Source organism: Mixophyes fleayi, chromosome 7 (genome assembly GCF_038048845.1).
Source record: "Mixophyes fleayi isolate aMixFle1 chromosome 7, aMixFle1.hap1, whole genome shotgun sequence".
Classification (NCBI taxonomy): domain Eukaryota; kingdom Metazoa; phylum Chordata; class Amphibia; order Anura; family Limnodynastidae; genus Mixophyes; species Mixophyes fleayi.
In genome coordinates this window covers 114,855,699-114,871,177 of record NC_134408.1, presented here as the reverse complement: position 1 = coordinate 114,871,177, position 15,479 = coordinate 114,855,699, and the positions used below count along the sequence as shown (strand labels likewise).

At 38.8% G+C, this 15,479-nt stretch overlaps 1 protein-coding gene across 1 annotated transcript; it reads left to right on the top strand.

Annotated features, from left to right (window-relative positions):
• Positions 1 to 5,818: 5,818 nt before the first annotated feature.
• On the top strand, positions 5,819 to 13,495 carry LOC142097039 (anterior gradient protein 1-like). Its single transcript, XM_075178644.1, has 8 exons — positions 5,819 to 5,955; positions 7,009 to 7,173; positions 7,442 to 7,505; positions 10,430 to 10,482; positions 10,984 to 11,060; positions 11,240 to 11,303; positions 11,890 to 11,973; positions 12,572 to 13,495. Exons 2-8 carry the CDS (start codon positions 7,014 to 7,016, stop codon positions 12,619 to 12,621), a joined length of 552 nt encoding a protein of 183 aa, XP_075034745.1. The 5' UTR covers positions 5,819 to 5,955; positions 7,009 to 7,013; the 3' UTR covers positions 12,622 to 13,495.
• Positions 13,496 to 15,479: the final 1,984 nt, after the last annotated feature.

Sequence of the window (15,479 nt, the reverse complement as noted above, 5' to 3'; positions counted from 1 at the left end):
AATACTGGCCATACAAGAAGCACAATACTGGACATACAAGAAGCACAATACTGGTCATACAAGAAGCACAATACTGGCCATACAAGAAGCATAATACTAGCCATACAAGAATAATAATTCTACACATACAAGAAGCATAATACTGGCCATACAAGAAGCATAATACTGGACATACAAGAAGCACAATACTGGACATACAAGAAGCACAATACTGGTCATACAAGAAGCATAATACTAGCCATACAAGAATAATAATTCTAGACATACAAGAAGTATAATACTAGCCATACAAGATGCATAATACTGGCCATACAATAAGCACAATACTGGCCATACAAGAAGCACAATACTGGACATACAAGAAGCACAATACTGGTCATACAAGAAGCACAATACTGGCAATACAAGAAGCATAATACTAGCCATACAAGAATAATAATTCTAGACATACAAGAAGCATAATACTGGCCATCCAAGAAGCATAATACTGGCCATACAAGAAGCACAATACTGGACATACAAGAAGCACAATACTGGACATACAAGAAGCATAATACTAGCCATACAAGAATAATATTATACTTTGCTTTTATTGTCAGGATGGAAAAGTCATTAAAAATATAAAGTTGCACACACTTTCTTGCGACCCTAATGCTTAAGTAACAGAGACCAGCTCCCTAGACACCGGCCACTGTCTAGCATCGGTCACGCGACTGGCTTGTAAAGGCAAGCGCTGCCTTTACAAGCCAGCGCCGCTTTAAATTTTAGCTGTCAACTCGGCGATTCCCAGCAAGTTGAAAAAAACGGACTTTAATACGTTTACCCCTAGGTTGTCCTAAACACTTACAATGAATTTCCCAGGCATCACTTTTACACCACTTTATGTACAAAGGGTCTTTTTGTGTCTTTATGGACTAGTTGCCACAAAATAGGGATTACTATTTCGTATGGGATAACCTACATGATAATTACGATAGTCAATTCTACTTTTACAATTCTACATGCATTGTTCAGGAAACTGATTACAAGTGAAAACGTTAACCTTTTATCCACATGTCTTAATTTTATAATGTGTATGGTACAGTACAGCTATATGCCTGAAGGATTCAGTTTGAAATATATTAAATGTTACATTTTGTATTCACTCAATCCCAATTAAATTCCTAACAATCAGTTATGACCACAATCCTCATTATCACAACTCTTCCAATAGCTCCTGATTAGGCCTCTCCCAGTTCACTATGAGAACACTTTTATCAGTTAACTTTATCTGCATCCTGGTCCCTGAGCCTAAAATGAGTGTATTTACAGCTCAGCCAAATGGAGACGTGTACTCCGCCCCACAGTACACCTGTGATAAGTGGGAGCATGTTAGGGTTTAAAAGAAAAGTTGTCATACATTAACAGGCTGGATAAAATGTGAAGAGAATGAGTATACAGTATAACAGGCCACAAAGCAAATGTAACATTTTCATTAATTAAAATAAAATACATCTCAGATTATCAATTTCAGGCCTAATAATATTGAACATACAAATGAACCAGGACAAATGCAGACCAATCTGGTTTCACTAAAGCTGACAAACCATTGCAGATTCTCTGCCCATGTCATGTCTGTCAGTTTGCAATTCAAATTCAACGATCAAGTAAAATAAAATGTAATTGTTTCTGAACATAGTTTGTAATACCCTAGAAATCTATCTCCAGGTATTGAAAACCTACCCAAAAAGTGATAATGTAACAACAATTTGATAATGTCTAATCTACTGCGGTGCATTCCCCCAACACTTATATATGATTAGGTTGCCTAGGATGTCTACAGATCTTTCTTAGCAGACTGACAGTTTGCATGGTGATGGTCTAAATATCCATTCAGGGGTCACTAATCCTCAAAATACACTAATGCAACTTTTAGGGCTAGATTTACTAAACGGCAGGTTTAAAAAAAGTGGAGATGTTGCCTATAGCAACCAATCAGATTCTAGCTGTCATTTATTTAGTATATTCTACAAAATGATAGCTAGAATCTGATTGGTTGCTATAGGCAACATCTCCACTTTTTCAAACCCACCGTTTAGTAAATCTAGCCCTTAGTGTCTAAACCCACGGACCAGCGTGTCTGCCATGGGCGCCAACATTCCTGACATTTAACGTCTGTGGAGCGGGGGCAGGGCAGCTTCTTCTCTTCTTGTCAGTGCAGAGCTGGGCTGTGATATCATAGCCCAGAGCAGCACTTCCAGACCATTACCAACATGGCTGTTGGCTGTTGCTCTCCATGACAGTGGTTAGCCCATCGGGAGGGAGAACCTCCATAAAAAAAAGACGCTGAATGATAGACATTATGTTGCTCATTCAGTGGTTTAGGCAATCCCAACATTCTGGCAAGATAGCCAACTGTCTAGGTTTTCTTGCGGTAGTGCCAGTCCTGCCAAAACCACACTGCCTCCTAGTGAAGAAATTTAGATGAACACAAGCCACAAAATACTGGCACCTTTCTAAATAGCACAGTTCCCTACATACTGATTCTACATCCTCATGCTGAATTATACAACATCTGTTCTTAGGGGTGGATCAATATGTGACTTCAAAGACCTGAAATAAAAATATTAATAAAGAGGAACAGAAAATAATTTTCTCCTGTCTTTTGCCCAATGTTAGCATATAGTTTGACCACCTCATTTTACATGGCAGATACAACACTGTTTTTATCAAGCTTTGTGGCTTGGGCAGCACGGTGGCTTAGTGGTTAGCACTTCTGCCTCAGAGCACTGGGGTCATGAGTTTGATTCCCAACCATGGCCTTATCTGTGTGGAGTTTGTATGTTCTCCCCGTGTTTGCATGGGGTTTCCTCCCACACTTCAAAAACATACTGGTAGATTAATTGGCTGCTATTAAATTGAACCTAGTCTGTGTGTCTGTGTTACGGAATTTAGACTGTAAGCTCCAATGGGGCAGGGACTGATGTAAGCGAGCACTGCGGAATTAGTGGTGCTATATAGATGATGATGATAAGAGCTGAGGGTAAAATTTTTCCGCTCAGACAAATATTTGTTTTCTTTTTAAAACATTTGGTCAATTAGCTCAGTAGGAGATAATTACATTGAGCAGACCCTTTGTGAGCAGACCAGCTTAAGATATGCAGATCCAAGACATTCATTGTTTTGATCATGTATTCCACTTCCTAATTGACTTCCTTTCGATAGGTATTGTAAACACAAAAGAACCACTAGGTGTAAATTAGAGAGCCATATGCCTAGGTGAAAATCTTGGAGACCCAGGTAAAATCTGAAGGCTCTTTAGGCACGTATGTAGAAATATGAACTTCAAAGGAAATTACTTCATATTTTGGGAAACCTGTGTGCCACTCCATACTGAGGGACAAAAACAGCACCCGGTTTGTGAATTATACTTATTAGCAGTACCAGGGGAGTTATGTCTCTGAGATATATTTGTGGAGAGTTACCAAAGGTCAAAACTTTTGGAATATTTGTGAGCAAATTATAGTGACACCCAGGGGACATTCCTGCCCCCACATTAGATCAATCCTGCCCCTGTGAAGGCCGTCCCATTTCATTTTGCCTAAAAAACCTGTGTTGTGAAGGGGCAAATTCTCAGTCTTTTGGGAAATTAATCATTCATTGATAAGCTGTCCATCTTCAAGCCAATTTCCCTAGGCTCAGAATATATCACTTTGATGTAAGTTATACTCTGAATTTAATCCCTTTATTTTAAACTGTTTTGCTTGTGTATGTTATGTCAATTGTTTATTAATTGCTTTTTTATTAACCTATAAGCATTGCACTTTTTGTATATTAAATCTAAAAATGTAATAGTTCATGTTCTTATTGCTCTAAATGAATCCATTGCCTCTTTAGAAGAGAGAGATTGCTTGGCTGGGGTTAACTCTTTAGAAAACAAATGGTGAAGGCTTAACTGTTTAGCTACCAGAGCACCGAGTGTGTGCAATTGGATAATTGAGTCATAGGTTTGCAACGGGCCTTATACGTAGCTGGTGGCAGTTGGCGGAGAGGTGTGGAAGCGGGTGTCTGTGTTGAGAAAGGTACCAGTACATCTGTAGCCTTAGAGAACCAGGTGAGTGCGAGATTTGGGCTTGAATCCTGTGTGCTCCCTTACGGAAAGCTTCCAAGTCACGAGTGCGCAGAGGGCGGTTTGTGACAGATAAAGGGGTTCAGGAGCGGTCTCCTGACAAAATAGGTGATATATTGTATGACTGTTGGAATATATGATAAGATATTAAATCAGGGAGTAGCTAGAGAGGGGCTTATTCTTGACATACACATTTCTCATTGCATCATTATTAAATAAGACCCACCTGGTCATTTATGGGTGGATGTCTGATGTATGGTTGTACAAACTTTTATCAGTTTACTCTAATCTTTAGTGTTGTTTGCCAGTTCAGTAGGTACATTTATAATACATCATCAAACAAGGACAACAGACATACCAATACCATACTTACCTACTTTTGAAGGCAGTTGTCCAGGAGGGGGTCTGAAGAGGGGGGCGTGACCATACGTGGTGCGCTGTTAGGCTCCGCCCCTGTCAATCTTATGTAATTCTAGCCAATCACAGCAGGGGGCGGGGCCACAATGGCGTATTTAGCCCTGCCCCCACCATCTTGAACAACGGGGACAGCTGGATCCTGGATTTTTGCCTGCTCTCTCAGGAATCCGGGAGAACTCCCAAAAATTCGGGAGTCTCCTGGACATTCCGGGAGAGTAGGCAACTATGACCAATACTCTTCATTTTTGGAGTGTAAAATATATTTTTCCCAGTGATCACCTGAAGATCATTTTGTATTCTGTTAATTGGTGCTGCTTTTCAAGAGTAAAGAAGCACACATAACACTCAGGGTCAGCAACACCACCAGCACTGGATATAGGCCAAGAGGACAGGGGCTGTATTCCAAATATATCAATAATTCCGAAACTTTTGAAGAAGGCCTCATGCCTTTATATAGTTTCTGGTGACTTCCAATAACTTTATCATATACAGTCAGGATATTGTATATTATCCAGTAGATATTGGTATTGTGAAATGTGTGTACTGAAACACAAACCCAAACGAAAAATACATAGTTGCCACTGTCACTAATTTACAAGGACTTTTACTAGGGGACGATCAGTACCGCAGGGCTTGTAGTTGAATTAATCTTGGCACATTCCATGAGGTAAAATAATTCACATGTAATTAAATCAGCCCTAAAGATTCATCCCTGAATATTTTTGTCACTGGAAATGTCCCTATTTTTCCTTACAGACCAGATGCATAGTACAATTCCTCACATGCTATGTACTGAATGCAGTGCTCACTATTTTTATTCTGTGTACCTTAATGATGTTTATTGATAAAGAATAGTTGAAATGCAAATAAATAAAACAATATGGAAGTTTAGTCAAGTGTGTCATGATAGGGATTGTGGTGCACCAAGGTCCGTGAGGATAGTACCTGATGGCACATGTTGGAAGCTGGGTATATACAGAGATATCTCTTAATAAAACTATTATGAGAAATAGGAATATGTGTCTTTATAACAGATGAGAACAGAAATACAGTCATGCAGGTAATATTCATCCTGTCAGACCAATATACTGTATCTCCTCAGATCTTAGGAGTCTCACAATCACTGCAATCAGCCAATAAGTTTAGGACACATCAAGAACACAAAGTCAGACCCGGGTGTGTCCCTTTCCTATCTCAACTAAGCAAACAAAAGAAACCTAAAGAAAGAGAAAGGTGTGATGGGGGCAGTTCTTTGCTTGAGCTGATCTCTGGGTTGGGTCAGTCAGACTGCCGGGATCAGGACATCCTGGTTTTAAAGCTGACGTTGATCTCTGGCAGCACTGGGTATAAATAGGCAATCAGCAGCCAGCTGTAATACTGATCATCTAGGTGCTCTCCTGACACTACCAGAGACAGCAGCCAGCTACAAGGTGAGTGACTGCAAGATACACAATGATAGACAGGTAGAATGGTTCTCTGATGCTCTGCAACCACTGAGCTCTATGTGGTCATATTGCATTTACTGTCTTACTTCCCCTGGAAAGTGCTGTGTACACTTCTGCTTTATCAACATGAACATAGCAAATATCTGCAGGGCTAAATCAGACAAATAACATTTATCTGCAACTGGGTACCAAATGTAAACTGCTAGATGTAGTAGAGAGAATGAGTTCCAGTAAGCCCCAGAGAGATAGACAAGACAATGTCCCTCACTCCAATCAGCTTAGCAATTAATAAACTGTGACACAGGTTCTCTATTGGAGAGCAAGTTATAATAGGTTTATTGTTCAGTAAACATAAAGGATTATACTGTTCATTACAGATTGTTATGTTAGACAAAACTAATGCTAAATGGTGTTTTTTTTATTGTTGGGTTTTTTGTTGTTGTACAAGTCATCTTACACCACCATTTAAATATGTTTTTCTTATTTAAAAACCTATATCTCAGATAGCCAATCAGAAGCATTTGGGGTTAGCAGATTTTTCAGAATTAAGGAAGTTTTATTCTGTAAAATGCATAAAGATGACGGGACATATTCCAACTTTGCTTTTCTGCAACTATTCCTGTACTAAGTACTGTACAAATACTCTCTACAAATACTACATAAAGAATGCACAGCACACTTTATTTTATGCTATGGAAAGGTTTAGAAATCACACTGCCTTGCAAAACGGAGTAGGTACCAGCTCTTTCTTCATATTTTAAGCAGCCTGGTCCAGACACTCGTCATCCTTACCTCCATTTACCTATGCTGATCCAGAGAATGAATAATCAGTAAAGGGGGACAAGTGAGTCCAGAAGAGAAACAGATATGATGTATAGTTTTTTGTTTTTTTTTATATAGCCTTTGCTATTTTATTGCACTTTGTTTGAACATTTATACATGACTGTGTCATTGACAGAGTAAATGCTATGGATAATCTCATTATAAGTAACCAAATTAGATTATTGCATATTGAGTAATATTCTGTCTCCCTTTCAGTCACCATGCAGTCCAGCCTGACCATTTGTTGTCTCCTCCTCCTGTGCTCCGTACTGGGAGAGGCTGCCATGAGAAAACCAAAGAAGCAGCCAGTTAATAGCACAGCTAAACCTGATGCCGAACCAACAGAGGCGCCAGTCACTCAACCCAAAACTCTGTCCAGAGGCAAGTGTCTTATGTTTGTACAGGAGGCAGTCCTTAGCTAATAGCACAGATTGTCATGGTTGGTTTGTATTGTAGTTTCCAGGAGGAGTAACCTATATGGTGAAATCAAAGCGGGTTACAAAGCTTTCGATAGAGGATTCTTTTATATGTGACATGGAGACATTTTTTTCTTTTAACTTGGTGACCTTCAGCATAGATCCTGTCACTAGTTTTCATAACCAAACAAATGAAAAATGTCTACATATCTGATTATCTCTCTTCTCTGCAGGCTGGGGTGACAGCATTGAATGGATTCAGACCTATGAAGAGGCTCTGGCTAAGTCTAGGGAAACGTATGTACATGCAACATTGAATCAAACTAACAGTATTGAAATAATGATGTGTGTGTGTGTGTGTATATATATATATATATATATATATATATATATATATATATATATATATATATATATATATATATATATATTAACCCGTGCATGATACTCATGCATTCTAGTCAAATCAAGCTACTTAAGGTCTTAAAAAGGTTCTTGTCATGCATTTGGGCCTAGCCCAGGCCTCCTCAGGGGAAGAGCGTTACTTCCCGACGCAAGCGGCCTTTTTAATGTGTGTTCATGAGATAAAATTACCTCACGAAAATGAGTTTGACCCCCTCAACTCGTAAATTTAGCCTTTACTACCCCTCCCACGGGGAGAAGGGGGGATGATGGAAGTTAACTGACTTGACTATTCAAATTTTTTTGTCAAATAATGTCAGTATACCAAATTTCAGGTCAATTGGATGAGCCCTTTCTGAGAAAATAGTTTTTTCCACACACACACACACACTAACGCACGCCTCTACACATATGTGTTCATGAGGTAAAATTACCTCACGAAAATAAGTTTGAGCCCTACCAAATTTCAGCCCTTTTTGAATTTTTTTTTCCCACACACACTAAGAATTTAGTAGGTCAGTGTATAACTCCGCCCAGCAGGTGGTGCTGCAATTTGGTTGTTTTTTTTCCACACACACACAGACAGACAGACACCACTAAACATTTATATATATATATATATATATATATATATATATATATATATATATATATATTGTAATACATATATTGTTGCCATCCAACATAGGAAGGAGCTTTTTTGTCATGTAAGGGAGGGTAAGATGAGCAATTCCTTACCATATGAAGTGGGGATGACAAACTAGTGGTAGTCATTATTCCGAATGTGAGACTTGCGTCACTTACTATAGCGACTGAACAATTCCGATTACTATAAGAGCAACATGAAAGAAATACAGACTTGCTATAAATCACATTACCTCATTAACTGACAAACTCATTAACTAAATTGAAAAATGGATTGGATGCCTTCCTTACATAAAGAACTGTAGCTTTAATTAGTTGATGACGTTATGGACTTAGTTTAACGGAATTTATGGGGTCAGTGTGAATTTCTCCCCACTCCCCTGTGACGCTACATTAGCAAATATCAGCTTCCTCTGGAGCAACACAATTATAAATTATGGAAGGCTGTACTTGATTGACATGTGTTTTATCAACATTACTATGTAACTATGCGAAAACCAGTATTGTGGTACATTATGATTCATTCAGTAATTCCAGTAGGATGGCAAACGTTTACTTATGGCTACATTTTTTATTTTATTTTTTACTGATGGCCACAAGTGACTTATTTTTCTACTGTCAGTAAATTTACTGACAAGTGGTAACATTATATGATTGTTAGATCACATATCTTATAATAACAGAAAAAAGCTACATCAGGAGTTCTACTACAAAACAAAACAAAAAATAGGAACCTACTTGTCATCACACCTACTCCTATTAAATAATATTCATTTTTATTAATATTTTTATGTTCCATCTTTCGGTACAAAAATTTCTGTGGGTGGCACTAGGGACATAGCCACCAACCAGACACTTGCTTTCATTGTGTAACTTGCATTAGACATATAAAAGAGACTTGCTGATTGGTTGCTGTGGTTTAGCACCAATTTTGCACCCAAATACAATGTTCGAAAATGAGCCCAAGTGAGTTTATTTACACATAGCAGACAGCATTGACTGGCCACAGTGGTATCTTCTTCTGCCTCCCCGTTTTATTCCTCCCATCCTCCTCTCCTCTAAACCAATGTTTCCCAACTCCAGCCCTCGAGTGAGCCGTTTGTTAATCATGGAGAGGTGAGGTAATGTATTTGCCTAATTTTCCCACCTGTGCTCACAAGTAGAAATCATGGACACCTGACCTATCGGGGTATTTGAGGGCTGGAGTTGGGAAACAAAATGTCAAAAGTAAAGTACTTCTATCTGCAGTATTAAAGGGCAGTTGTGTAGATAGAAGTATGTGGATGGGGAAGCAGGAATTTGCAACAAACACATATCCGTGTCTTATTCCTTACTTTACCAAGATAAAATGTATTATCCAATAGGACGGTTACCCAGTAGTCAAATCATCTTAAAATAATAGTAATGTTGCTAAGTGGTTAGCACTTCTACCTTACAGTACTGGGGTCATGAGTTCAATTCCCGACTATTGCCTTATCTATGAGGAGTTTGTGTGTTCTCCCCGTGTTTGCATGGGTTTCCTCCGGGTGCTCTGGTTTTCTCCCACACTCCAAAAAACATACTCGTAGGTTAATTGACTGCTATCAAATTGACCCTAGTCTGTGTGACTAGCTGTTTCTGTCTGTCTGTCCATCTATCCCTGTCTGTGTGTCTGTGTGTCTGTGTGTATGTGTATGTGTATGTTAGGGAATTTAGACTGTAAGCCCCAATGGTGCAGGGACTGATGTGAGTTCTCTGTACAGCGCTGTGGAATTAGTGGCGCTATATAAATAAATGGTAATAATAATAATAATGTACAGCACACAGAAACACAATTAATCCTGTTATACTGTGCATAAAGAGTTATACAAAACAGAATTGGTTTTCCAACTGTAAAAACAAACAAAACCCATTTTATACATAGCAGAAACGCTAGATGTCTACACATCGGCTGCAAGTCAAGGGAGTAAATTCTGCTGGTCTTTTGCTAATCGCATCACTTTACACTGAACATGCCAATCATTGATCCTCCTCAGCATGGTGGACCTGTAATGAAGCAATACTGCCCAACTCATTCTCAGGAGTATTATCACTGTGCCACATATCACGTCTTGACCATACCTGTTCCATTACCTCAGCTGACCTCTAAATGATTGTACTTTTTCCCATAATTCATTGTCAATGTCCCTTTGCAGAAAGAAGCCTCTTATGGTGATTCATCACTTGGAAGACTGCCCCTTCAGCCAAGGTAAACCAGACACCAGGCATCAGCCAGAATATTCATTTGAAAAGTCTGCCTAGCAGCATTATTTTGAAATATACTATGTGTGTGTATATATATATATATATATATATATATATATATATATAAATAAAATGTGTGTATTTCGTCAGAATTTTAAGAGATAAAATGAGATGTACAGTTTGTTACATAGAAGAAATGTTCTATATATCTCACAAAAGACAATAGCTGTTACAACAATGAAGGCAAATGCTGGATGAACCATGGACTCCACTTGTTGCATCCATGGTCTGTTCCACGTTTGTTGGGTACAGAAGTAACAATTGTCATCAAAATCTATAGGTCACTAGTTTTACAAATGTTTAATTAGCATTTACCTACCTATGAACGCAGGACAGAATAACGTGTGTATGTACCCGTTAGTGGCAGATTATTAATAGGCCGTTACAAACCAGTATACTGCATTAATACAATATAAAAAACCCTCTCTCTATTTCCCATGCACAGAACTGAAGAAAGCTTTTTCCGTTGACCCTCTTGCACAGAAACTGGCTCAGGAAGATTTTGTAATGTTGAATGTAGTGGTGAGTTTACTGATATTGCTATGTAAAACAGAGTTGCCTGAACTGTAGATAATATTAAATAATGTAAGGAGGCACAATTACAATTGTGCAGTGTAGGAAAGGACTTTCACTCAGTGACATTCCCATAAAAATAAATAACACCTCCGCCCAATTGCTTATGTAGATCTCTATCTTTACAGCACCCTGTGGCAGATGAGAACCAGTCTCCAGATGGATATTATGTACCAAGAGTCATGTTTGTGGGTGAGTCCCTTTCTTACTATCAGTCATTGTATAGAGGTTGTCCACTTCTAGATGATTTTGTTATGGTTTATATACATGTCCTCTACTAGCGTCATCTCAATACATGTCTGCTTGTTTACTACTCTACTATTCAGCCATGTGCCTCTATCATCAGACAGATCAGATCATTTTGGTTTATGTGGAATATGATACAAAGGGGTAAATTTACTAAACCTTGTAGAAATGAAAAATGGATGTGATGCCCAAAACAACCAATCAGATTCCACCTATCATGTACATTCTAGAATATGATAGTTAATTTACTTTGATATTATTTCTCAGTTTTCTCATGCTGCATCCTACAAAGAATGCAACACAATAAAAGCTCTTTAAAAATTGTGCAGACATCTGGAGTTGCTGATAATGGTGTCAGCACCACAAAACTGTCTGTCAGCCCCAAACCTGGTTCCAGAATTGCAATGATTGCTTTATATTAGCATTGTCTGCTCTCGTCACGTTCTATCTGAACTAACCCTTCATGTGGCCCAATATTATCACGTGTCTGTGTTTCTTCTATATCTTGACCAACATGCTCTCTGTATTACAGATCCATCAATGACTGTTCGGACAGACCTTGCCGGAAGATATTCAAACAGACTGTATGCTTATGAAGCTGGAGATATCCCAGAGTGTGAGTAAGACAGAGGCACAGACCATAATATAGCTTCTATAGCATACTTGCCCACTTTGGGCAAGTTCTTTCCGGGAGAGGGGTGTGGTGGGAGGAGGTGTGGTGGGAGGAGGCATGGCGGCGGCCAAACACGTCATCTTGACACAGGGCATAATTTAGGAATATGAATTAATTATTGCTCAGTCAGAATTTGACAATCTGTTAATCTCCACTTGTTGCTGGATTTCAATTCTACAACAGGTGGAGAACCACAGATTGCCTGTTATGTCAGCTAATGACCCTCCATAGGGGGAAAAATGGGGCCTTAGGTCCACGATTGGAGACCTCTAGAGGGTATATTTACTAAACTGCGGGTTTGAAAAAGTGGAGATGTTGCCTATAGCAACCAATCAGATTCTAGCTGTCATTTTGTAGAATGTACTAAATAAATGATAACTAGAATCTGATTGGTTGCTATAGGCAACATCTCCACTTTTACAAACCTGCAGTTTAGTAAATATACCACTAGGTCTCATGATTGGGCTTAAGTATGGAAGTCCTATGTCCTTATTCAAGGTTACATAGTAATAATTTCCTGTGCATTTATTTACCCCCACAGTGGTTACAAATATGAAGAAAGCTAGAATTCTCCTACACACTGAATTGTGAGAGCCTAATCATCGAGTGAATCCTCCAGAGCGGACTATGAACAGCACCACCAACAAGAGACAACATGAGCCCCGTAGCGAAAACTCCTCCCTATGAGATAATGTGACACACGGTGAACCAGAGGCGACAAGAACTCATAGTTACCATCCTTCTTCAATATCACCAATCTCTCCTGTTACTCGGCCTCTTCTAGTACAGACCATCATCCTTTTCTTTTACTAATGCTATGAACAGACAACTGCTTGGCTGATTAGACTGCTCTGTCTCTTACTGATTTTTTTTTTTTTTGGGATGTTCATTTGCCTACTTTCACTTAACATGCGTGCTTAACTCAAAAGACCCATAGCAGATTGATCAAGCTGAACCAACCTTTTTTGTTTGATACAGTTCTGTGTAAACACAGTAACGCCCATTGGTCAATATTAGCATTTATGCTATAAGTCGAAGCCATTCATGCAGACACAAGCGCTACAACAGCAATAAAGATTAGACAGCCGCTCTGCTAAGTTACTGTACTACCCATTGGTTCTACCTGTACTACTTGTAAAATGTTCTGTGTTCCTTCTTCTTACAGCCTTTTAAATGGAGACTAAATTGTTTCTCTTGCACCCCTCTCTTTACAGATGTTCTGTCTCTATATGCAAAACAATGCTGTACTCACCTCGTATATGCTGCTCACCTCACTCTAGTAGCAGGGCGGAGTGCAGTAGTCAAAAGCCACTTTGTGGCATTGTGTGGGGGCAACTGGGGATTCCTGCTCACAATTCCTTGCACATGCAAATACCAACAGGTCACCTCCTCTGTAACTTTATACATTTTATATAAACTATTTACTATGTATTTGTAACAAATAAATGTGTTTTATCCAAAAAAATTTATGTCCTCAGTTTGTTTGGTTCTAGTAAATTAGTTAAGCAAACTTCCCTTTAGGCCTTCTCGTTGTAGTATAGAACTGTGGAAAAAGTTGTGAAATGACCAGATTCACTTGTCCTGGGTAACTTTCATCGACACTTCCACAGGAGCACTGTCAATTGTTGTTGTAATAAGGTCAGCAGATACAAAAAGCCATAAGAGTTGACTCATTAAAGATTAGTTGCTTTTAAAACTGAAAATTCAGAAAGACAGGCCAGCTCAACAAGAGCCATGAGAGTGTAGCAGATATTGCGGCATTCTTCCTATTCCTACTGACCCAGTAAGCAATCACAAGATGTACAGGGGCCTCATCAGATACCTAGGGTCTGGGCTAAGTAACCTTTTTTGGATGGGGGACTTTGACCTAAAAAAAAAAATAGGTCTATATACAAACATGTCTCTGGTGCAATCACTGGATCAAGCAATTTCATTCATAAACTTATGCAAGTAAAAAATAGCAGATTTTTCTTATTCTCAGCGTACAAAAAAGTAGCTTGCAAAAAAATGGGTGTTGCCATACCCTAAATTAATATAAAACAAATAGAGTAATCTGCAGCACTACAGTAATAAACAGAGACAACAATAGCAATTTGGGAAAGGTTCTAATAAAGCGATGGGTTTTCAGAGAGAGTTTAAAGATTTTAAGGTTGTATAAGAGTCTGATAAATCTTGGGAGTGAGAGGAAGTTACCAGAAAGAAGGCACAGGTCAGAGGTAGATCTAAGACAGCAATTATTTTGAGAGGAGATTGGGATTTTAGAAGGGGTGGTGAAGGCTTTGTAGGTAAAGGTGAGTAATTTGATTTGGATTCCACAGGACACGGCCAGAAAGTGTAGAAATTTGCAAAGTGACGCAGCAGATATGGAGCAGCAAGAGAGGAAGATCAGTATAAGCTTAGTATATTTATAACATTTGGATTTTATAAAAAAAAAAAAAAGTTCTTTAATTGCAAACAGCTCAGCTTTACTGTTTAATGCTGATGGTATTAGGGAATTCATTAGTAATATACAGTCATTGTCAAGAACACGCTCCCAGCTGCCATGACTTTGGGGTGTTTGCTGTATGAGGTTGCAGACGATTCCAGGCGGCAGTCTCTCTCCACCTATCACACAGGTTATAGACCTACTGAATCACCCCCAAACAGCGCTCACATCCCCAGACACTTCAGGTTTGCCACCACCTATTAAATACAGGCAATATACTGTCCCACACTGGCACACAAGGCTTCTAGCTATCCACAGACTAGCAAGACCCACACCAGCAAGCACAGGCTTATCTCTTCACACCTCCAGACTGTTACACAAATGAAAATGCAAGCAGACACAGCTTGTTAATCAAATGTATCAGCAAATCACACACTGGGTTAACTTGGTCCAGCTATTTCTTCTTAATAGGCTAATGGATTCTTTAGAGTATCAAGGACGCAACATATTAAATTATAGATTTAATATACAAAAGTACAGGGCATACAGCTATAAAAAATAATGAATAAACAATTAATAGATTGACATACACAAGCAAAACAGTTTAAAATAAAAGGGGTTACATTCAGATTAGCACCTACATGAATTGCATTCTGGCCAAGTGAAATTTGGCTTGAAAGATGGACAGCTTATCAATGTGAATTGATTTCCCAAAAGGTCTGACAATTTTCTGTGTCTCGTCTTCGCATTTTAAAGACCTGTCCCTGCCGCCAGGGGGTTGTGGCCTGTGACACTTTTTTCAATCACCATTTGCATGTTGCCTGATTTACTAACCAATTCTACTATGTGATCTAACTTTTCTGTAGCTCGTCACATCGATCCACTTTTATCATTAATAAATCCCCTATGACTCTGTCCATCTTTTGATACCAAACATGATGAAATTTTGACAATTTGACATACCTTTTCCAAAGATATGTGATTCTAGCTGTTCCCGGATACCACCCGTAACTGTCATTCACAA

Coding starts and splice junctions, on each gene's coding strand:
- LOC142097039 (XM_075178644.1), top strand. CDS start 7,014: ATGCAGTCCAGCCTGACCATTTGTTGTCTCCTCCTCCTGTGCTCCGTA. Junction 11,061..11,239: donor TTGTAATGTTGAATGTAGTG/GTGAGTTTACTG, acceptor CTATCTTTACAG/CACCCTGTGGCAGATGAGAA. Junction 11,974..12,571: donor AGCTGGAGATATCCCAGAGT/GTGAGTAAGACA, acceptor TTACCCCCACAG/TGGTTACAAATATGAAGAAA.